Source organism: Pyrenophora tritici-repentis, chromosome 1 (genome assembly GCF_003171515.1).
Source record: "Pyrenophora tritici-repentis strain M4 chromosome 1, whole genome shotgun sequence".
Taxonomy (NCBI): domain Eukaryota; kingdom Fungi; phylum Ascomycota; class Dothideomycetes; order Pleosporales; family Pleosporaceae; genus Pyrenophora; species Pyrenophora tritici-repentis.
The window spans coordinates 4,591,439-4,613,580 of record NC_089390.1 but is presented as its reverse complement, the minus strand read 5'-3'; the positions used below and the strand labels follow the sequence as shown (position 1 = coordinate 4,613,580).

The window sequence follows — 22,142 nt, the reverse complement described above, 5'->3', positions numbered from 1 at the left end:
GCCGGAATCTAGCTTCGATGCGCTGTATATCTCTTAGCGATCGAACAGTCAAAAGAGGTGACCGCTTACCTGATTCGAGCGAAGTGTATCTTGCGGCCATCGGAAGTCTCTAGTAACAGACAAACGTATATAAGCTTGGAGTTGAAGCGTTGGGGTGGTTGCTCGTTGATGAAGCCAATGTCCGCTCGAATCTCAATTTTGACTCCCCTGGGAGTCGGGGCCGTCTTGCTATCTGTCAGTATATATTTACGTCATAAAAATATGTTCAGTTACAGTTGATGGTCGCGCATGGAGGGAAACGCGGAGCTTTGGAAACGTGCGGACGTTCTCAAGCACCTTGAGACCATAGGGCGGATTTTTGCCAAGAAGAGCTTCAATACGATGAGCTTCGCAATCTTCGAGATCCTCTATGCATTTTATACCAGCGTTGACAAGCTTCCTGACTGCTACCACGCCAATGGTATGTACCTGCTTCATTTGTAGTGGGCTGTCGTCCCAAGCTCTTGCCCCTATGCTGCGCTCAAGCATTAGAGCATTGTGGATGCTTACAGAGTCTCCGAGGGCAATCTGGCAGTCGATGATGCAACGGATGAGACTTCCGAGAGTTTTAAAGACCACCATCACTTCCATCGTATACTGTGCCTTGTGTTTGCTCATCTCGCCGTCGAAAGAGATATCAGCGGAGCCGAGAACAGATTGCACGATCAACGACACTTTTTGGGCTGGCAAATCCAGATTGACAGGAATAGGCCAGCGAATGGAAGGAGACTTGTTGAGGAGTTTGTACAGGGCTTTTTCGCCTTGACGAAATCGTATACTGGAGTATTCGGTGGCTTGGGCAATGGCTGAGAGCTGAGGGGTAGGTGTCAGCAAAGCATGAAAGCGGAGGAAATAAACGTACAATCTCAGAAAGAGAACATCTAGAATGAAGTCCCATGAATATTTTCATGGTCTCGTAATGAACGTAGTATCGTGCCATAGCATGGCCAAATTCCGTACATTTGAAGTCCTCCTGGCCAGAAACGAGATTGATCTCCTGTAGAAGCGTGATGTCACGGGAACAAATGTCGTCCACCTGCTCCTCAATACTCTGTCCACTTCTAGCGCCTTCCAGCTTGTAATATCCGGGATTTTTCTGGAGTCGAACGAAAAGGAATGTTCCTCTAAGCCATTTTCTCGCCGACAATGGGTCTTGAATCGTTCCCAGACCGATCTCGGCATTCAAGTGATCTACCAAGTTGAGATGAAGCTTACTCTCTATGAGTTGCTGGCCAGTGACTAACATGTCATAACGGCGAGCTTTCGTTTGGCGGGTCATGATCACTGCCACGGCTGTGTCATCGAATTGAGGTCGGCCTGCGCGGCCAAGCATCTGCATCATCTCTAGATCAGAGTATTCTTGGAGTCTTCCTCCTCCCCAAACCATCGTGTTCTTGATGATGACGAGGTGACAGGGTAAGTTTACCCCAACCGCAAGGGTAGAGGTGCAGCAAATGACGTTGATCTCACCCGCAATGAAACCCCTCTCAACTTGCATTCGGTCATCCAGGTCAAGTCCAGCGTGATGAAATGCGACACCGGAAGCGACAGTGTCCCGAAGTTCCTTGTTGTGTAGCGGCAGTGTCTTGGAGGGGCGGTTCCAGAATCGGCCTTGGCCGGCTTTTGAGGCCCACCAGTTCGCAATCAGCGTGGCTGTGTTGATTGTGGAAGCTCTGGTCGCACAAAAGACCATAATAGGCTTCCGCTCGGAATAAGTAGCAATGACTTCGGGAAGTTTGCCATCAAGAACTTTTTCAAAACCAAAGTCGTTGATACCAGTATAAGCATATCCACAAACGTGCTTCTTCAGTTTTACTGGCCGAAACTCCTCACTGAAACTCTCATTCGCGGCCGGTATATCAGGCTCCAACGAATTTTTACCCAGCCAGGCTGCGATATCCTGGAAATTGGGCACAGTCGCAGATAAGGCTACAAAGCGGACATTCGTGCCAATGGACTTCATTCGTGATACAACCGCCTCAAGCGTAGCGCCGCGGTCCTCCCTCAGTATGTGGACTTCGTCAATGAGAAACACCTTGATGAGCCTCATCAGCTTCTCGTGATCTTTCCATTTCCTAGTCATGCTATCCCACTTTTCGGGTGTGGTGATGATGATGTTGGCGCTCTGCACGCTTTGGAGGTCGGAAACGTCTGTATCACCAGTAAGCTCGGCACATTTAAGACCGAGCTTTGTAAACTTGGCTTCCCAATCGCGCTGTCGCTCAGCACACAGAGCCTTAGTCGGCGCTTGGTAGACCACCTTGTATTGATTGGTCGCATTCGTAGCGATTGCCCGACATATAGCAAGCTCCAAGATGACGGTCTTGCCACTTCCAGTGGGAGAAGCAAGCACAAAGTTGTCGTCAGTTTGGAACATCCTCTCGAAGCATTTTGACTGGACGGCATTGAACGTTGGATAAGGGAAAACTGTTCGCAGCCGATCGGGTAGAGTTATGACGGGGAGTAAACGGATATCTTGACACATGGGAAGATTAGTCAGGCTTGTTGAATTGCGCTCTGGCCTTGAACGTGTCTGTTGGCCATATGGGTGGGTAGTATCTTCCATCTGATTTATAGAAGGTATTTGTGACTGAGGGTCATCTCGTAGGGGCTTGAAAGGTGTGACCTGCTGATAAGAACGCATGTGCTGTTCTTGTTGTTTTTCAACATGGCGTTGGCTAGCTTTGAAAGCAGGACTAGATGATGGGGCAACTAGCACGTCGGAGCTTGAATGCTGGGTCTGCGTGGGATTGTAGGCAAAGCGGCCTGACGCATCATCAGTATGTCGAACTTTCACTCTGAGACTTGAGCTCACCCAATTGAGTACGCATAGCTTGCTCAGCAGGCCGGTACTCGACTTGTTTGTCAGTAGTTGCGTATTCGGTGCCAGTGGTAAATCTTACCAGGATCATGGTACATGTCGTTCTCACGAGCAGAGTATGAGGTTTGTGACTGAGTAGGTGCCGCATGGTTGAAAAATGTGGACTGAGCTGGGGCAAGGGACAACCTCGCTCGGCCTTGCATGGCTTGCTGCTGGCGATCGGGATACGGTTCTTGTAGTAATCTCTCATCTTTTCGACATTAGAGTTACTCTAAAGGCAGTACGGCAACCACGTACCGAAAGAGTCGAGCTGCAGACCTTTATCGGATGCATTGTCATTTTCAACTACATCGTATATGGGGTTACAGTACTGGGTTGCACGATATCGGTCTCGTTGGGCGACCGGCCTTGCCGGCTGCTTGAACTGGGGCTGAAGGATATCGTAGCGCGACGCACGACGCGAAGCGTCCGGGAGATGATGCTGGTCTACCATAACGGCTACATGCAGACTAGATCACATGTGTGATAGATGGTGATATGACGATAGATGAAAGAAAGTCTCCCTGAATTGAGGTCGAAGATGGCGTGCTGAGAGAGTGACGTTGGGACAGAACGAGAAGGAACGATGGAGGAAAGCGCGGCCTGACCTGTCGTGACGAACCTCCAGAACGCCACCTCCACTCATGGCAAACTGCTACTATGAGGGGTATCGTATATCTTCGGGGAACGTTTCAACCCAGTAGTGTTACACATGCGTCAATTTCTCTTCACGTGCTATCGCCCGGTGTGCTACCTGGGTCATGTGCAAAGCAGGGGGCCGTCTACATGTATAGCGACATATAGAGCCTTTAATCCGATGTAAGCTAGAAGCGACTACCGAAAGTCACTCTCACATGTTAGCAGCAGAAGTTTGCAGCACGCACTCAGCCAGGATTTCGAGCTCCAGCTTTCGCGTAAGCTTTGTATTTCTAAAAGCTCAGGCGTCGCGTTTATGGGAATGCCGTTCTATCGACGGGGATTCCGATGTAGATGCGGACGTTCTATGGAACCGTGTGGGGCTCTTCGGTCTACTATCTAGCAGTTGATCATCGTAGGAGCGATCTACAGTCGTCTTCTCAAAGTCGGCAATCCGAGCCGTCGAAGTTTGCGAGCCTCTCTCAGGCTTAGTGTAGAGATAAGTTGCAAACAGTACAACGCAGGTACCTAAGAAGAACTGTGCTTCGTTAGCGTCGCGAACTCTGCCAGGCTCATGTATACTTACCGATCTCGTCACCTTGAAGTCAAAGAAGTATACACTAGCAATGCAACTGATGAGGATTGAGATGGAAGTTGCGAAATTCTTCGCAATATTATCCGCATAGTTTATAACCAGTGCAACAATGACTCCGCCTGCAGCTTGGAAGCCAATGGCTAACCACACAACCCAGTTGTACCCAACGAAGAAGCCCGTCTTGGAGATGATCTCGCCGTCCTTCCATATTACGCCAAGGAATAGCGATGGAAAGAGCGACCAGAAGGAAAGCTGACAGTTGCGCACCCACAGCGTTGTAGTTTTGGAACCGCTGGAGTCCTTCAAGATCTTTTCAAAGCTTACACCAGCCAAGCCTGATAGCGCGCATGCAACCAGAACAGCCATGAGACCAACATTACGGTTCATGTGGGGCACCTGCGCGGCGCGATCCTCATGTATGCCTTCATATGACCCTGACCGCTTTACCATCCGCGCAGCAACGTTGTTACCAAGGTCGTTTAATGGCTCTAATGCCTTTATCCAAGGCTCTGAAACCGCACCCTGTGGTAGGGGATCGGAAATGGCTTGCGGTACTTGTATGATGGATACACCGACGATGAGCAGCAGCAATGAAAGCCATTTACGCGCTGACAGTGTCCTTCCGAGCATCAACACACTAAATATGGCAGTCGTCAGGATTTTGAGCTGATATGTGACCTGAAAAGTCGCCGCATCGAGGTTGCTGACTGCGAGGTATTGAAGGGTGTTCTGAATCGTGTATAGGACAGCCGGTATCGCTAGCTTCCAGCTTTCGTTTGTAAAAATGGCAGTCGTCATAGTATGGAACAAGGTCGCAACGGTGGTATTCGAAGGTAGGGTTTTAGACATCTCGAATAGTGCCTGTGTAATGTAAGCATGGCCCAGAAGCTTTCCTTCGCGAGTCTTGTACCATGGTCAAGCTTATTGCCAATTTTATAACTTCGTTCAGAAACACGCTCGTGCTTGTGTGATATCTTTGGCCGCCAGTCTGAGGCATTATCCTCGAATAATGCATAATCTGATGTCGCGTCAGCCATTGATCCTCTCAGCACGGCGTCTCTAGAGTAGTGTTGTGGTTGCGCTGCGCCGCGGCTGTGGTTCGTCATATGGGGCAATCGTACCAGGATAAGGGCCGAGTTTTGAAACGTAAGCTATGTAATGATTAGCTTGTTTGCATAGGAGCAATATTTACAAGCGTGCGCATACCGTTACCAGAGAAAGATGCTTCATTGGGATCCCGCCCAGTGTCCCGGAAGCAGACCTCACAACCATGGTGCCTGTAAATTCGCGTCTCTGCGCTGTTCGTATAACCCGGACACAAAAACCCGACAAGAGAAGGGTTGGAATATGGAAAGTTGAGTGAGCGTCGCTGACGGCATCTCGCAATGTGGGCAACTTCAATGTCCTGCACCAGCCCTGGCGGCCCGAGGCACGCAGGTAGTTACTAATTACAAGGATGCTTAGCGCTGATCATGGCTCGGCGCCGCGTCAACCTCTCAAAACTCATACATCTCACTTCGTCAATAGCTTCGCCCGGGGTGCTCAACTAAGTACTACAAGTCTTAGAAGTCCGTTACTTTCGGGCCTCTGCACTCGAAGACAGCATCCGTTTCGAACGTGTCGTCGGATGATAGCTCTCACCCAGCCCATGAGCTGTAATACTAACGCGTCATTTCGATAGGTTATTATTGAACTGACAGAAGATGGAGTATACAGAAGTTCGGCTACTGGCAACGATACCACCACAATTGGGAAGTCCGAGTTTCGGTTTGCTTGATACTTGGAATTATCATAACCTGAAACTATGTCGATACTGGTAATACTTCTATAACTTATCTTCACGACATTTGCCAGCGGCTCGTAAATCGAAGAATAATTCATTGTTCAGCGCAACATCTCCGATACCGTTGATACTCTGGATTTCAACCACGAACTGATGATAGATCTCTTCGAGCGGAAGAGTATAGTCTGGCCGAAACTTCAGTCGGGCTCCATCATCATTCTCAATCACTGCCAAGATCGCAAGATACCTATCTTGGGGAACGGTGGTAATCCGGTCACGAAAGTCGAACGCAAGATCGAGAGTAGTTCGCTGTAAGGCTTTACCCTCTCTTCTTGAAGCTTGTCTTAACTGTGTTTCGAGTATATCGAGAAGCGGGGACCAATCGAGCGTGCTGCGGCGTCCGCTGCTTAGGGTGTAGTATGGAGATATCGCCGCGGTTTTGATTCGGAAGACCATCGCCCTCACAGTACGCAAATTGCCGCGCCAATATAATTTGTAGTGGCCGCACTGCAGCGTAGTACTTCTTGCCAATGCAGCTTCTTGGACAGTCCACATGCCTTCGAACCACTCGCGGCAGATAATGTCCTTGATACTTTCTTCGAGCTGCGCCAAGGGAACAGTCGACCAAGATGGTGCGTGGTCGGAGTCTTGCATGATAGATTGCAAGTTTGACATGCCTGCTTCGGTCTGCTCGGTGGGCTGCCCCAGGTACACGACGACTTTGGCCGCGCTACTATAGATATCACCCATTATGTCAACTTGCTTCAGTCTCTCTGGCATATCCTCCTGGTTGATACAGATTGCATCGGCCCATATGAACTTATCGATCTCAGAAGATCTGAAGGTGGCGAAAGTATGGAATAAGTTCTTCTGATCCGTAATAACCGGTTCTCAATTTCCAGCGTGTAGTCTTCGTCGAGGCTGCCCCATACATAGAACAGTGCTTCGTATTGTGTTCCACTCTCCAGATCGACGGCAATTAGGTTGGCTGTCAATGCGTCTCCGGGCCTCCCGGAATGAAGTTTGAGGAGTCGAATCTGCTTGGATGGTCGTTCAAGAGGTTTATAGACATAGTCTCCGTCACACTTCAGGAGTAAGTTTTTGTACAGATATTCTTGGGGTGCGACATACCCGGTTGAGGGCAGGTGGTAACCCCGGTTGGTCGATCGTATATTTCAACCAAAACCCAAAAGAAACCTTCCAACCCTGCGGCCGAGAGAAAACCCGTTGATTAAGTTGGAAAGGAAGGGCGTTGATACTGAAAGGCCATCGCCAGAGTCGTGAAAAGTAAACCGTTTTCTCGGTTTCGTGGAGGGGATGCGTGTCAAGTCGGGCCACTGTGCGATGCGAAGGACTTGCAATGGGCAATGATGACTATTAGCGTTGCTGAACTGTGGAAATGAATGGATCATGGTAGATCCAAGCAACAATGTGTGCTACCTGTATGATGTGTATTGGCACAGGCAACAGCTGAGGCACAGTCCCAATGAGGCCTGCGATATCAACCGTGGGGCGCTCATGGCCAATGAGGTTGCAGACTAGTCCACAACCATTGGCGCGCTAAACAGGCGGCAGCTCAGCCGCACCTGTACAAGGGCTTCCCGTTTACACAGCCGATCGAGGGTGGTCTCTGTTCCACAGTTTCCAAATTGGGAGCAAACACAGCCTGTTCATCAATATGTACTCCCAGCTCAACGTCCTACGTCGAGAGATCCGACTTCTTCATCTACACCTTGGTCTCTGGGACGACGGCATTAACGCCTACCTGGAAACTGTATCATTTGACGACTATCCCAACTATAAAGCTCTCTCATATGTTTGGGGCGATGCCAGTCAGATATTGTCGATTACCGTTGATGGTGAAGCACCCTCTTTGACACTGAGTCTGTATACCGCATTACGAAGATTGCGTACTCCAGAAAGCAAACTCGTACTATGGGCCGACGCTGTGTGTATCAACCAGTCAGACCCTGATGAAAGGTCTCAGCAAGTGAGATTCATGGGGGAAATCTACAGTCGTGCCGAAGAAGTCGTAATATGCCTAGGCTACAGCGGTCAATGGGGTGCTCTCAAGGAGCAGCTTCAGACGTACCAATGGACAGAAAATAACACTGATATGGAACTGGTCAATGCGTATTTCGAGGAAAGTCATTCTACAGAGACGGAAGAGGACGAAGAGGACGAAGATACAGAAGATGTTTTAGGACTTTTTGTATACCTCAAGTTGCGTTCCATAGGAAAGCATCTCCACGAGATACTATTCTTCAGCGTTGATAAAGGCAAATTGAACGCCCGAAATAATTGGCAGTCGACTCTTCGTGCGATGAGTACTTTGGCATCCAACCCTTGGTGGACACGGACGTGGGTTGTACAAGAGACCGTGCTCGCTCGCAAAGCCACTGTTGCATACCATAACATGACAGCCCCATGGAGTATGCTCGCAAATGCAAGTAGTGAGTCAATAGTTCACCACAGCTCGTGTTGCCAGGACTTACTCAACACCCGACATCCAAGAGAAGAACGGATCCTCACTAATCTACAAAGACTCGTGTATGACGATGTGGAGTTGCTGCGATCTACTCGGGCACAAGGCCGAAGTCTCTCCTTGAAACAACTCATGAGTCTTACCGCACTACGAGATGCGACCGATGTCCGTGACAAAATATATGGTCTTCTTGGACTGGTCACAGATTGGCGCGGGATACCCGCATTAATCCCTGATTACAATCTTCCTCCGAAAGAAGTCTTTGCACAAGCCATCTTCCACCATATCCAGAGGACACTTTCACTGCAGATTCTGATGGGCACAACCCCGTCTGGGATACCCGATTTACCTTCCTGGGTGACTGCCCGAGGACGATCCCGACATCTCAATCTGGCAGAGGGTGCTAGAGCTACACGATCCTCATTGTTCTCTGCGGCAGGAAGTACCGTGGCGAACGTCGCGAGAACAGGCAAAATCCTGAGAGCGGATAGTTTTGAGCCGATTCACAGAGTCTCTTAGGTGGGATCGATAATGACTGAAGCAGACCATAGTTGGGAAAGCATTTCCGCGGTCGCGGAAGCATGGTTCAAAATGGCCAGGCCTGAGAACATTCGGTATGGCACAGAGCCGGCTTGGAAAGAGGCGTTTTGGAGAACAGTCATCAACGATAGTTGGGAGTGGGACGGTCCCACATCGACCACCGACGCAAACCAACTCAGCACTATTGGTGGTATGTCCAAGGTCTTCCGGCGATTCGGCGACACTTCCATCACGAGTCTGGCGGGCGACTTTTGGAAATTGCTCCTCATTCAGCTGCCTGGCAGCGTCTGGAACGACATCATTCACTTTGAAAATGGAATTGACAATAAAGTTGCACTCTTCTGTCAGTCTTTTCTCGTATCGACAACTCTTCGTAGGCTTTTCTTCACTACTGATGGCTACCTTGGGTTGGGTCCGCCAAACACACTACCTGGGGATCATATTGCCATACTTTGTGGGGGCCACGTACCGTTTTGCATTCGAGCTATAGAAGATACACCCAGTAATCACTACACGCTTGTGGGATACACATATGTGCATGGCATAATGGATGGAGAAGACGCTCCATCCGACTGGAAAGAGAATGTGGTTCAGATACATCTTCATTGATTGCACAATTTCTATCCTCGGCAATACATGCACGACTTCACCACTGCTCCAGCCACACATTCGATAAACGCAACAAATCTTTCTCTTTGATATTGTATACGCTATCAAATCCATCGGAATTAATGTTTGTGTATGTTGATGTCCCACCTGAATACGGTCGTCCTCCAGGCCCCCCACCCCAGGTCCAATTTGAATTGACTAGATATGCCACTAGCCGCAGTATGATCTTCATCCTCGTTTGTATCCACAACTGGCTTTTCTATGATGGCCCACTCGGAGTCATCTTTGTTTTCCACATTCGACTTTCTAAGCGAGGTTTGGGAGGGTTGGGATTCGTCGTCTGAAACTACAAGGAAAATAAGTTTACCATTCACGGCGATAGTGAAGAAGCGGAGTATACTAGGTTGTTTTGTCAAAGGCGGAGATGTGGGGATCCTCGTCCCTGTGTGCTTACAGACGGAAGATGGGTGCTCGGATTGTGATGGAGTATTGTAAGTCCCGCCGCATTGCGCCATGGCGGATTGATATCTCCTTTTCGGTTGGGAAATCTCAGGAAGCAAAGGTACTTGCGGCCAAAAGGGCAAAGCTTTCACTGAGCACGATGGTGATGGGTGTATTGTTGTTCGACTCTTCATATTTCTGAAAGGTGTCTTGGGTGACAACCTGTGCCGCTGACGTACGCTGACAGACACGCTGGTTGCCTGTGACTGCGCCGCATCGGCGTATGCTGGTCACGTGACATATGGATACAACGGGATTAACCACTGATTCAATATAGCAGGCCTATCGAGAATATTCTATGATGGGAATTTGTCAAATTCTGTGCCATTTGATCCTGCTGAAAGAAGGAATTTCGGTAGGCAAAGTTGTTGAGTAGGGGCATGCGCTGGCATGATTGCTTCACCCGCATCGGATGACCATGCTGCTTTGCAAAACCCATGTCATGAACGATCTCTATACCCTGGAAGCAGATTTCAGGCACACACTATCACATCGGAAAGATTGGCGAAAGCGAGGAACATACTGGAAAGCGAAGCCGCGGCAAGGGATGCCAAGTGGCTGCAAGGACAAGCATCGCTTGGCGCTGTCCGCTGACGCAACGATAGATCGGATTCTCAAGAATTGCATGTTCCTTAACCTCAACATAATTCTTTCCTTTCGCGCATTTGCGCCTATGGGAAGAAATGAAGGCTCAAGGGAAACAGGTTGAGTTAAAGCCCCGGCGCAAACATTGCTTTTGAAGCTTGGGAGCTTTCCCCGTGCTCAACCTAGCAGTGTTCTCAGTTCCCCGCGGACATCTAGCGTCTCCACCAGCGGCAGCAGATCAATTGGATGCAAGGCTGAAATACGATAAATACGACAAAATCGTGGATCGATCGCGGTTACTGTCTCGGCCTTGACAGCCCCCGACGCGAGGCTAAGGTCCGACAACCGACCTCACTCACGTTAACATGACATCACCATTCAAACACTGCACTATCAACTATCGATGCGTCGCAAAGCATGGCAGCAACAGTCAATTTTTTCGCGCAGGCTTGCGCTCTAGTTCATATTCTCAGCGCACGACTGATACCGTTTTTTCGATCCCCTACAAAGGCTGCACCGGTCGCACATTTCTTCTGCAAACGGCCTCTTTTAGTTATCTTTGTTAATCGTCGATCTTCGTGGTAGCGGCTTTCTCCCTAGTGGTTACTGCCTGGGTGCTTGACTGCCGCCAACTGGTCCGTTGTAGGCCTCGGAAGTCATCGTAATGGCTTCAAACGATGCAACTCCCGGTCTATCTCATCTTCCTGGGGGGTGGATAGAGACGCCTGCAGACCCTAGTCGCCAACAGTCATATATCGGATCACAACAACAAACACATAATGATCCTGCCGCTTCATACCCACACAATGGGACTAGTGCACACCATACCGTCAGCCAGAATTACTACAGTGCAGGTGATGCGGGTTTATCTTCAGCGTCAAGCAACTCCACTGCGGTAGCGTCAACGGACGCGCAGACATCGCGGAATATCACCAACGGACACCAGTTGCAAGACAGAGTCACTCAGGGTGGTGTTACGACCGAGCGTACTCGCAGTAACGGCTATATCTATGAGACGTCAGGAGGGCCTGTCGAGCAGCAGGTGGAACTGGAACATGACACATCTGACTCTGAGCTTGAAGGAGAGCCAACAGCGACTAAGAAGAGCGGAACTGCGACAAGACCAAGCTTCAACTCAAAGAACTCGAGACTTATGACGGAAGAGGACTTGTTTCGTGCGTTGTCTAGACGTAGAACGAGCCAGAGCAATGGCTTGAGCAAGACCAACACTGGTGCGACAGGACACAGTCCCGATGAGGAGGATGAAATCAACAACCTCATGTCGAAGATGTTTGGGCGTACGAGACAGGAGGCATCAGAAGAGGAGAAAACCAGACATCAAGGTGTGATCTTCAAGCACCTGACGGTCAAGGGTATGGGTCTCGGTGCAGCATTGCAGCCAAGTGTTGGCGCATTGTTCCTGGATCCGGTCAGATTTACCAAGAACCTCCTCACCAAAGGACCGCGCCAGGCTGCTGGCAAGCCTCCAGTACGCACCATCCTAGATGACTTCTCTGGTTGCATACGACCTGGAGAAATGGTACTTGTTCTTGGGTATGTTAATCAATCCAACCTGTTTTCACACATGCTAATTCCCACAGGCGCCCGGGTTCTGGATGTTCGACTTTCCTCAAAATGATCGGCAATCAGCGATACGGCTTCGAGGAGATCACGGGCAAGGTCTCTTACGGGGGCACCGATGCGGACGAGATGGCCAAGAAGTACCGAAGCGAGGTGCTCTACAACCCGGAGGATGATCTACACTATGCGACACTGAAAGTCAAAGACACACTGAAGTTTGCTTTGAAGACAAGAACCCCAGGTAAAGAGTCAAGAAAGGAGGGCGAGTCTCGAAATGATTACGTCAATGAGTTCCTACGCGTAGTAACCAAGCTTTTCTGGATCGAGCACACACTTGGCACGAAGGTCGGAAATGAGCTCATCCGCGGTGTATCTGGCGGTGAAAAGAAGCGTGTTTCGATCGCAGAGGCCATGATAACCAAAGCTTCAGTTCAGAGTAAGTACGAAAAGCTCATCCGCAATACTATGGCTAACAAAAATAGGCTGGGACAATTCTACACGGGGTCTCGACGCTAGTACCGCTCTAGAATACGTCCAGAGCTTGCGGTCTCTAACCAACATGGCTCAGATCTCGTGTGCAATCGCTTTGTATCAGGCTGGAGAGTCTTTGTATGATCTCTTTGACAAAGTCCTTCTGATCCACGAGGGACGATGCTGCTACTTCGGACCCACCGAGAAAGCTGCCGACTACTTCAAGAGTCTCGGCTTTGTCAAACCTGACCGCTGGACTACCAGTGACTTCCTGACATCTGTCACAGATGAACACGAAAGACAAGTCAAGGAAGGGTGGGAGGATCGTATCCCACGCACAGGTGCAGCCTTTGGAGAAGCCTTCGCCAATAGCGAACAAGCTAATAACAACTTTGCGGATATCGAAGAGTTTGAGAAGGAAACCAAACGTCAGGCTGAACAACGTCACGAGGCACGCACCAAAGCTACCAAGAAAAAGAACTTCACTATATCATTCCCGGAGCAAGTCATGGCATGTACAAAGCGCCAGTTCCTCGTAATGGTTGGCGATCCGCAGTCCCTGGTTGGCAAGTGGGGTGGCATTTTCTTCCAGGCTCTCATTGTCGGATCCCTTTTCTACAACCTCCCAAACAACGCCCAGGGTGTGTTTCCCCGTGGAGGTGTGATATTCTTCATGTTATTGTTCAACGCTCTCCTCGCACTCGCAGAACTCACAGCTGCATTCGAGTCCAGGCCAATTCTCCTAAAGCACGCATCATTCTCCTTCTATCGACCAGCAGCTTACGCCATTGCGCAAACCGTCATCGATGTGCCGCTTGTGCTTATCCAGGTCATCATCTTCGACGTTGTGGTATATTTCATGGCCAACTTGTCACGAACCGCCTCTCAATTTTTCATTTCTGTTCTCTTCTTGTGGATCATTACAATGACCATGTATGCCTTTTTCAGGGCTATAGGGTCATTGGTCGGGTCTCTGGACGTTGCAACTCGGATTACTGGTGTCGCTGTTCAGGCATTAGTAGTATACACTGGCTACCTGATCCCTCCTCGGAAGATGCACCCTTGGTTCTCTTGGCTGAGATGGGTCAACCCCATTCAATACGGATTCGAAGGTCTCCTTACCAACGAGTTCTACAATCTTGAGATTGATTGTGTACCTCCTTTCATCGCACCGCAGGTCCCAAATGCGCAAGAGCAGTACCAGTCCTGTGCTATACAAGGGAACCGACCCGGATCTCTCACAGTCGCCGGCTCGGACTACATTGCGGCCGCCTATGGGTATTCCAGGACGCACTTGTGGCGTAACTTTGGGCTCATCTGCGCCTTCTTTCTATTCTTCGTTGCGCTCACGGCGTTCGGCATGGAGATTCAAAAGCCAAACAAAGGTGGCGGGGCTGTGACCATCTACAAGCGCGGTCAGGTTCCAAAGACAATCGAAAAAGAAATGGAGACGAAGACTTTGCCCAAGGATGAAGAGTCTGGAAACAAAGAGGCTGTTACCGAGAAGCACTCATCCAGCGACAATGACGAGTCCGACAAGACAGTCGAGGGCGTCGCGAAGAACGAGACCATTTTTACATTCCAAGACATCACCTACACCATCCCATACGAGAAAGGAGAGCGAACTTTGTTGAGCGGCGTGCAGGGATTTGTGAAGCCAGGCAAACTTACCGCTCTGATGGGCGCTTCTGGTGCCGGTAAGACAACATTGTTGAACACTCTCGCGCAGCGTATCAACTTTGGTGTCGTCCGTGGAGATTTCCTCGTGGATGGAAAGCCACTGCCGCATTCCTTCCAACGCTCGACTGGTTTTGCAGAGCAAATGGACGTTCACGAGTCGACGGCTACAGTACGGGAAGCATTACAGTTCTCAGCACGACTGAGGCAGCCAAAGGAGGTGCCAATCGAAGAAAAGTACGAATATGTCGAGAAGATTATTGATCTGCTCGAGATGCGCGATATCGCTGGAGCTGCGATTGGTACTACTGGAAACGGCTTGAACCAAGAACAGCGGAAACGTTTGACTATTGGTGTTGAGCTTGCTAGCAAACCCGAACTACTCATGTTCTTGGATGAGCCTACATCCGGTCTCGACTCTGGTGCTGCTTTCAATATCGTTCGATTTTTGCACAAAGTACGTTATTAAAAATATGGCAAACTTCACATGAAACTCAGCTAATTGATGTCACAGCTCGCGGACGCTGGACAAGCTATCCTCTGTACTATTCATCAGCCGAGCGCTGTGCTTTTCGAGCACTTTGACCAACTTCTGCTCCTCAAGTCTGGGGGTCGTACAGTCTATTTTGGCGACTTGGGTCACGATTCTCAGAAGCTCATCGGATACCTCCAAGACAACGGCGCAGAAAAGTGTCCACCAAACACGAACCCTGCTGAGTACATGCTTGAAGTCATTGGCGCCGGCAATCCCGATTACAAGGGTAAAGACTGGGCTGATGTCTGGGAAAAGTCTTCTGAAAATGGAAAGCTGACCCAGGAGATCCAAGAGATCATCACCAACAGGCGCAACGCAGCGAAGAATGAAGAGGCCCGGGATGATCGAGAATACGCGATGCCTTACCCCCAACAATGGCTCACTGTTGTCAAGCGTAGCTTCGTAGCCATCTGGCGAGATCCTCCCTACGTCCAAGGTATGGTCATGTTGCATATCATCACTGGTCTCTTCAATGGATTTACCTTTTGGAACCTCGGACAAAGTCAGATCGACATGCAGTCAAGGCTCTTCTCTGTCTTCATGACTCTCACTATTGCACCTCCGCTGATTCAGCAACTGCAACCACGTTTCATCAGCGTCCGTGGGATCTATGAGTCGCGAGAAGGCAGCGCCAAGATCTACGCGTGGACGGCTATGGTCTGGGGGACCATCCTCAGCGAGCTGCCATATCGAATCGTGTCAGGAACCATCTACTGGTGCTGTTGGTATTTCCCACCGGGCTTCCCTCGTGACACGTACACTGTGGCGAGCGTGTGGCTCTTTGTGATGCTCTTTGAGATATTTTATCTAGGCTTTGGGCAAGCCATTGCTTCCTTCGCTCCCAATGAGCTCCTCGCATCGCTGCTTGTACCGCTATTCTTCACCTTTATCGTATCCTTCTGCGGTGTCGTAGTGCCGTATGCAAGTCTGCCAAGTTTCTGGCAGAGCTGGATGTACTGGTTGACGCCGTTCAAGTACCTGCTTGAAGGGTTCCTTGCTCTGCTTGTGGAAGGACAAGTCATTAGGTGCGACAGCCGGGAATTGGCGATATTCCCACCTCCGCCGGGCCAAAGTTGCCAAACATACGCTGGTCAGTTTGCACGGCAATCCGGAGGCTACGTGGAAACGCAGCCGGACGGCAACTGTGGGTTCTGTCAGTATGCGACGGGCGAAGCGTTTGCTGCATCGTTCAACGTCTTTCCGCGGTACATTTGGCGCGACTTTGGTATGTTTGCTTTTTGAAAATGTCTGCACCAGCACGCTAACAATACGGCAGGCATTATGTGGGCATACATATTCTTCAACTTTGCAGTCGTATTCGTATGCACATGGCTTTACTTGGGCGGGTTGCGGCAGATGAAAACATTTTTCAGTCCGGCAGCTCGAAAACAAAAGAAGGAGATGAAGAGTAAACAGGGCGGCGATGCAGCGTAGAGGATCGTGTGTTGGTTGGGTAGCATTCGCCGTGTTCTGAGCATTTGGGACCGGGAAAACTCGGGCTTGCCCGCGGCCGGGATGCCCAGGGGGGAGGTTCAGGCTTGGGACGGCCCATCCCAGTGCAGAAACAAGGGGCTTGTGTCCGTCTTGTGCATGTTTCCCCGCGAAATACCGTATCTCGGTCTAGACGTGGTCGGATTGTACGTGTACATACAGCCGTGTTTGAGGTTGCTGGCGCATGATGGCGCTATTGACAGGTAGTATCACGAGGTGCAGAATCTAACATTATTTCTTCGGCCCAGCTGTCACCGCTATTTGCACATGCCTTGCACATGCAAAGACGGGAGCTATGCTTTGACACTTCACCATTGTGATGCTTACTGCGACGACAAGTAGAGGGTACCGTGCAGGCCAGCTGCGCGATTAACGGGCTACGGAGACGCCCTCGGCACTTGACACATGCAAACGTAACGGTATTCTCATCACGGCTAGGCGGCTACGTATCGTGGAATGAGGGACCAAATGCCTCGTCTCTTTTCCGATGATGTTTTCCGATCAGCAGTGCCATCCGTCCGAGGTCGATGATTTGTTGCATCGTGAGATCGATACTAAGCCGAACAAGATGGCTGAGAGGTGCAGGGGTGTGTGTGGATCTCAAACGGCACACGAGCTGGAATCGGAACACTGTTTGCACCGCCTCATCGCGGCCGCCACCATCTGCCGTGCGACGCGATGCGACCATGTTGGCTCGTGTGCATGGACGACTGCCAACGTGACGTCCAACGCAGCGTCTAAGCCTGTATGTTTTTCTGATTGCCGTGACGAAGCGCAGGCTCGTGACGAGGGTCGCGGCTTGATATCATGCACAGCAGCGTGCGCGGCCATAATATTGCCAGAAAATTCGACAAAGCCGAGATGGTGGTAATGAAATGCAGGCCAATGAAAACAATGACGAAAGGCGGTTGAGCGTTGCCGTTCCCGGCCATGGTGATTGTGGGGTAGAGTTGATCAGCCCCGCGCGTCAGGCCAATGCTAGCCCTAGAGTAGCGGTTCACGCTGTCCTGGAGCCGTCACAAGGGCTCCGGTACAGCGAGCAAAGTCGTCTTCGATGACACCACTGTGACCTCAATCCTCGCCTTGGGCACTGCTGGCGAGCACTGTGAATCTCCATGTGGATCGGTCCTAGGGGTCTCAGCCATAAAGCTGGAGCTCGTCACACTTGCCGGGCGCTCCTCCCGAAGTCAGCCAGCTCTCGTGCCCAGCTCCGCATTATTTTCGTCCCTCGTGTGCCGACCGGGACTCCCATTACCCAAACCTTCACCTTTGTCCAATCAGCTCCCCACACGCTAGCGAGCTCTCGGGCCAGTATTTACACACTGAGCGTGAACGACGTCGTCAGAATGGTTTCTTGTGGTATTAAAGGAGCCTCGAACCCCGTCGTTAGAAGTACAAGCTCAACTTCCTTGGCCCAAGACTTTGTCCGTCAACAGGTGTCCAAACATCAGCGTTCTAATTTCCATTCCACCTCCATCTCTCCACTCTTCACCAAAATGGTCACTCAAACTGTCAACAAGACAAATCTCCACCCGTCTGGCGTTGCGTGAGTGCCCTCACCGTCCTTGGACCAATTAGTCTGCAGTTGGATATGACTGACCATTTTATTTCAGGCCGAACGTGGAACACACGGAGATTGAAGAAGCACTTCATGACAAGGCACACATTGACTATGACCGTGTAGCTATCGTGAGTTTCCCCTTTGCACGTGTAACCAACAACCACCAGCCTAACGTTTTCCTCAGATTGCCAACCCTTCAGTTGCCGCTCTTTACGAGGACGCGCTCGTATACGAGACTGGCTCGGCTATCACAGCATCGGGTGCTCTCTCCGCATACTCAGGAGCTAAGACGGGCCGCTCGCCCTCGGATAAGCGTATCGTCGAGGAAGACTCGTCGAAAAACGATGTCTGGTGGGGCCCAGTGAACAAGCCGATGAAAACCGACGTAAGCAACCTCCGCACTTTACTTCTGCACATGCCCAAGCCTACTTGCCAATCGTCGCAAGTAATTTTGCTTGTGAAGATTGGTTGTAGACGTCATGCACGCTAGGCGGATCCCGGCTCGAGTTCGCATCCCTGCACGTGGCGCGTCTGGGGCTCGGCTGCCCCGCATCTTCCCATGCATGACGGTTGCCGATTGCAACTCCATGCGGAAAACTATCACGTGCACACTTCTTTGTCTTTACAACTCTTTAGTAACATCTTCATCTAGGTCTGGCGCATCAACCGTGAACGTGCCATTGACTACCTCAACACTAGGAAGCGCATCTATGTCGTCGATGGCTTCGCTGGCTGGGATGTCCGCTACCGGATACGCGTACGAGTCGTTTGCGCTCGCGCGTACCATGCCCTCTTCATGCGCAACATGTTGATCCGACCTTCAAAGGAGGAGCTTGAGCATTTCAAGCCTGATTACACTATTTACAATGCTGGTGCTTTCCCTGCCAACAGGTACACTAGTGGTATGACATCGTCGACATCGGTTGCCCTCAACTTTGCCGACAAGGAGATGGTTATCCTCGGCACTGAATACGCTGGTGAAATGAAAAAAGGGTGAAGTGATCCTGTTGGTCTCATTGTGAAGTCCTGCTAACTTTTTTTTTTTTAGAATTTTCACCGTGCTTTACTACGAGATGCCTGTCAAGCACAACGTCCTCACACTACACTCCTCAGCCAACGAGGGTCAGAGCGGAGACGTTACCGTATTCTTCGGTCTCTCTGGAACTGGAAAGACTACCTTGTCTGCCGACCCCAAGCGTGCCCTGATCGGAGACGACGAGCACTGCTGGAGCGACACTGGTATCTTCAACATCGAGGGTGGCTGCTACGCCAAGTGCATTGGCCTGTCTGCCGAGAAGGAGCCGGATATCTTCGGTGCCATCCGCTTCGGCTCCATCCTTGAGAACGTCGTCTTCGACCCCGTGACCCGCCAGGTAGACTACGATGACGACACTTTGACCGAGAACACCCGCTGCGCCTACCCCATCGAGTACATTGAGAACACCAAGATTCCTTGCATCTCAGAGAACCACCCCAGTAACATCATCCTCCTCACCTGCGACGCACGTGGTGTTCTTCCTCCCATCTCCAAGCTTAGCCCCGAGCAGACCATGTACCACTTCATCTCTGGTTACACATCCAAGATGGCCGGTACCGAGCAGGGTGTCACCGAACCCCAGGCCACTTTCTCGTCTTGCTTCGCACAGCCCTTCCTTGCTCTTCACCCCATGCGCTACGCCAAGATGCTTGCGGAGAAGATCAAGGAGCACAATGCCAACGCCTGGCTTCTCAACACCGGTTGGGTAGGCGCTGGCGCGACTACTGGTAAGTCCTCAACTATCAAACCAAAGCCACAAACCATAGCTAACAACAACCAACAGGTGGCAAGCGATGCCCGCTGAAGTACACCCGCGCCATCCTCGACGCCATCCATTCGGGCGAGCTCGCAAAGGTCGAATACGAAACCTACGAGACTTTCGGTCTCTCCGTCCCCAAGACCTGCCCCAACGTCCCCGACGAGTTGCTCAACCCCGCAAAGTCGTGGAACGGCACCGCCGACTTCAAGGGCGAAGTCGAAAAGCTCGGCAAGCTCTTCATGGAGAACTTCAAGAAGTACGAGGATCAAGCCACCAAAGATGTTATTGAGAGTGGCCCACACGTATGCTGCTGCCCCAAGCACTAAACAGACTGTGCTGTTGCTACTTTCCTTGATCGGAAAGTTTGAGATTGGTGGTTTTTATTCTTACTTTTTTTACAGACTGAGTGAGCGTCTTTGGTTCCTGAGTATATCCCCTTTTTGCTGCGGGTTTCCGATAGATTGAGAGACGGCAGCGTCATCGACCCTTTTTTTCCTTCTTCTCTACTTCACTTTTCGCAGATGATATCATGGCTTTTATTTTATCTAGTCGATTATATCGGATATTTGCGAACTGTTGCTGCTTTTTGCACAGTTTTGCTCGTGGACGGTTAATGTTAGTGCTTTGTTTTTCTTGGCGACATGGGTGTGGCGTTGGGGGTTTTGCATTTGCATAGGTGGGGGTTGAGATGAAGTGGGTGGATATTCGATATGGGAATTGGATGTTTGGGTGGGAGGGAGATGATGGATATCAAAATTTCTACTTGTTACATGATTGAATTCTGTGTTTTGCTTGTGCCTGTGATTTGCTGATTTGGTGGATGTAAGGGCTTGAGGGTAGCTATATACGCTCAGTGGAATTGCCTGAAGTACATCAGCCTGAGGCTATCTATCATCCTGCCTTGCTACTCATGAGCTAGTGATCTCGACTAAGACGACAGGTAGATCTAACCATGGTTGGTGTGCTTATTCACGCATGACTGGGCTTGTTCACACAGCGCATTCAAAGAAGATATACCTAAAGTCTACTATCTCTTTACCTATCTACCTCATCGCCCCGCCTCTAATCGCAAATAGAACTCCACCATATATAGTCAGATTTTCCACTTTTCTCACCGCTTACCCAGCGCACTCCTTTTCCCCATCCAGCAGCCCAAACTAAACTAGAAGATACAATTTAGACACAAACAAAGAGGCAATAAGCTAAGAAGAAGTAACGTTCAAGTGTCGTGTGTGTGTGGTGGGGTGTTTACAAAACAAGGCTATTATGAGGCAGACTACAAGAGTGATATGCATGGAGGGCGGAGTGGAGGAAGAGGTAAATGCGACGATTAGATGGTGGTGTTGGTGGGTCTGTCAGAAGGAGTTGGGGCTGGGGAGGACTGTGGTTGCCTAAGATGGGATAGAAATATGGTGTGTTGAGGGAGTATAGTAGAGTTAGAAGACTGCAAGGGTAAAAAAAAGTGTAAACATCACCCTCAAAATCACATCCCACACATCCCCCCCACACACACATACACACACCACACAGATGCCCAGACACTCATCACCCTACTACATCTACACACCTACACCACAACGTACTTACTTAAACATCAACGTTTTTTGTGCAACAAGTCTACTTAACTAGCTCTCGCAGACAGAGTACCTACAATACACCCATAGTCTGTGCCCCATGTATGTCACGTGATTATGTGACATGCAGTGCTCAAATTATCTAATTAATGTATTTTACCTACTCTTGCGGATACACAAAGTGGTTTTGGAGTCGAATGAGGTTGTAGTGTTATTGTTCTTTTATGCTTCTGCCGTGCGTGTTGGCTGAGTCGGTGAGATGGTGTGGGTGAATAGGTTTGGAGGGTGATGGATGTGGATAGATGGATGGGAGGGTAAGAGGCTACGTTGGTGGGTCTTTTTTTACTGATTTTAGGTACTTGCCGCGGTTCTGGTATGGGAGAGATGTAGTCTAGTCTATGATATGTACTTTCTATTGATCGCTAAAGAAGCCTTTAGTATATAATAAGCCTATTTAAATCTCGCAACACCAACTGTAGGTAGTGCTGATTAGGTAGTAACATGATGATAATCCGTGAGCTGTATCAATGTGTATAATTGGAGTTGGCTTAGTGGCGGTTGCGGTCCATACTGGCAGTCCATTTTGAGAGAAGATATACGTGATTTCGATGCAGGAAGCGGGTCACACAGTGTTTTCCTAAAGGCCTAGGAGCTACGTAAGACGCAAACTCCCGTACCATCGTCCTTTTAGGTGGTAGCCTCTTGCTGTACCAACAAGATCTCACTACAGTCGGGGTCCGCTACTGTCACCTCCTCGTGATAAGTCCAGGGGTTCTCTTCGATCTCGAGTACGCCGCGCCTGTAGTACGTACACATATTCGTA

General features: G+C 50.1%; 7 protein-coding genes across 7 annotated transcripts; 4 read left to right on the top strand and 3 right to left on the bottom strand.

The window, feature by feature from the left end:
• Nucleotides 1–65: 65 nt before the first annotated feature.
• Nucleotides 66–3,353, bottom strand: PtrM4_018150 (Superfamily II helicase; the record flags this gene model as incomplete). The annotated part of the gene is made up of 6 exons (XM_066103311.1): nucleotides 66–224; nucleotides 274–852; nucleotides 902–2,805; nucleotides 2,855–2,896; nucleotides 2,943–3,110; nucleotides 3,158–3,353. 6 exons carry the CDS (start codon nucleotides 3,351–3,353, stop codon nucleotides 66–68), a joined length of 3,048 nt encoding a protein of 1,015 aa, XP_065965513.1.
• Nucleotides 3,354–3,836: 483 nt separating this feature from the next.
• On the bottom strand, nucleotides 3,837–5,402 carry PtrM4_018140 (RhaT, Permease drug-metabolite transporter (DMT) superfamily; the record flags this gene model as incomplete). Its single annotated transcript, XM_066103310.1, has 5 exons — nucleotides 3,837–4,073; nucleotides 4,122–4,991; nucleotides 5,041–5,148; nucleotides 5,252–5,281; nucleotides 5,337–5,402. 5 exons carry the CDS (start codon nucleotides 5,400–5,402, stop codon nucleotides 3,837–3,839), a joined length of 1,311 nt encoding a protein of 436 aa, XP_065965512.1.
• A 553-nt stretch (nucleotides 5,403–5,955) lies between these two features.
• Nucleotides 5,956–6,663, bottom strand: PtrM4_018130 (uncharacterized protein; the record flags this gene model as incomplete). The annotated part of the gene is made up of 1 exon (XM_001931686.1): nucleotides 5,956–6,663. The coding sequence occupies one exon, from the start codon at nucleotides 6,661–6,663 to the stop codon at nucleotides 5,956–5,958; it is 708 nt and encodes a 235-aa protein (XP_001931721.1).
• A 928-nt stretch (nucleotides 6,664–7,591) lies between these two features.
• Nucleotides 7,592–8,917, top strand: PtrM4_018120 (HET domain containing protein; the record flags this gene model as incomplete). The annotated part of the gene is made up of 1 exon (XM_066103309.1): nucleotides 7,592–8,917. One exon carries the CDS (start codon nucleotides 7,592–7,594, stop codon nucleotides 8,915–8,917), a length of 1,326 nt encoding a protein of 441 aa, XP_065965511.1.
• A 72-nt stretch (nucleotides 8,918–8,989) lies between these two features.
• PtrM4_018110 (uncharacterized protein) lies at nucleotides 8,990–9,547 on the top strand (the record flags this gene model as incomplete). The annotated part of the gene is made up of 1 exon (XM_001931685.2): nucleotides 8,990–9,547. One exon carries the CDS (start codon nucleotides 8,990–8,992, stop codon nucleotides 9,545–9,547), a length of 558 nt encoding a protein of 185 aa, XP_001931720.2.
• Nucleotides 9,548–11,297: 1,750 nt separating this feature from the next.
• Nucleotides 11,298–16,331, top strand: PtrM4_018100 (CcmA, ABC-type multidrug transport system, ATPase component; the record flags this gene model as incomplete). Its single annotated transcript, XM_001931684.2, has 5 exons — nucleotides 11,298–12,187; nucleotides 12,235–12,650; nucleotides 12,697–14,819; nucleotides 14,877–16,122; nucleotides 16,174–16,331. The coding sequence occupies 5 exons, from the start codon at nucleotides 11,298–11,300 to the stop codon at nucleotides 16,329–16,331; spliced, it is 4,833 nt and encodes a 1,610-aa protein (XP_001931719.2).
• Nucleotides 16,332–17,884: 1,553 nt separating this feature from the next.
• PtrM4_018090 (PckA, Phosphoenolpyruvate carboxykinase (ATP)) lies at nucleotides 17,885–20,071 on the top strand (the record flags this gene model as incomplete). Its single annotated transcript, XM_001931682.2, has 6 exons — nucleotides 17,885–17,934; nucleotides 18,002–18,077; nucleotides 18,134–18,334; nucleotides 18,602–18,942; nucleotides 18,998–19,713; nucleotides 19,770–20,071. The coding sequence occupies 6 exons, from the start codon at nucleotides 17,885–17,887 to the stop codon at nucleotides 20,069–20,071; spliced, it is 1,686 nt and encodes a 561-aa protein (XP_001931717.1).
• Between the last annotated feature and the right edge of the window lie 2,071 nt (nucleotides 20,072–22,142).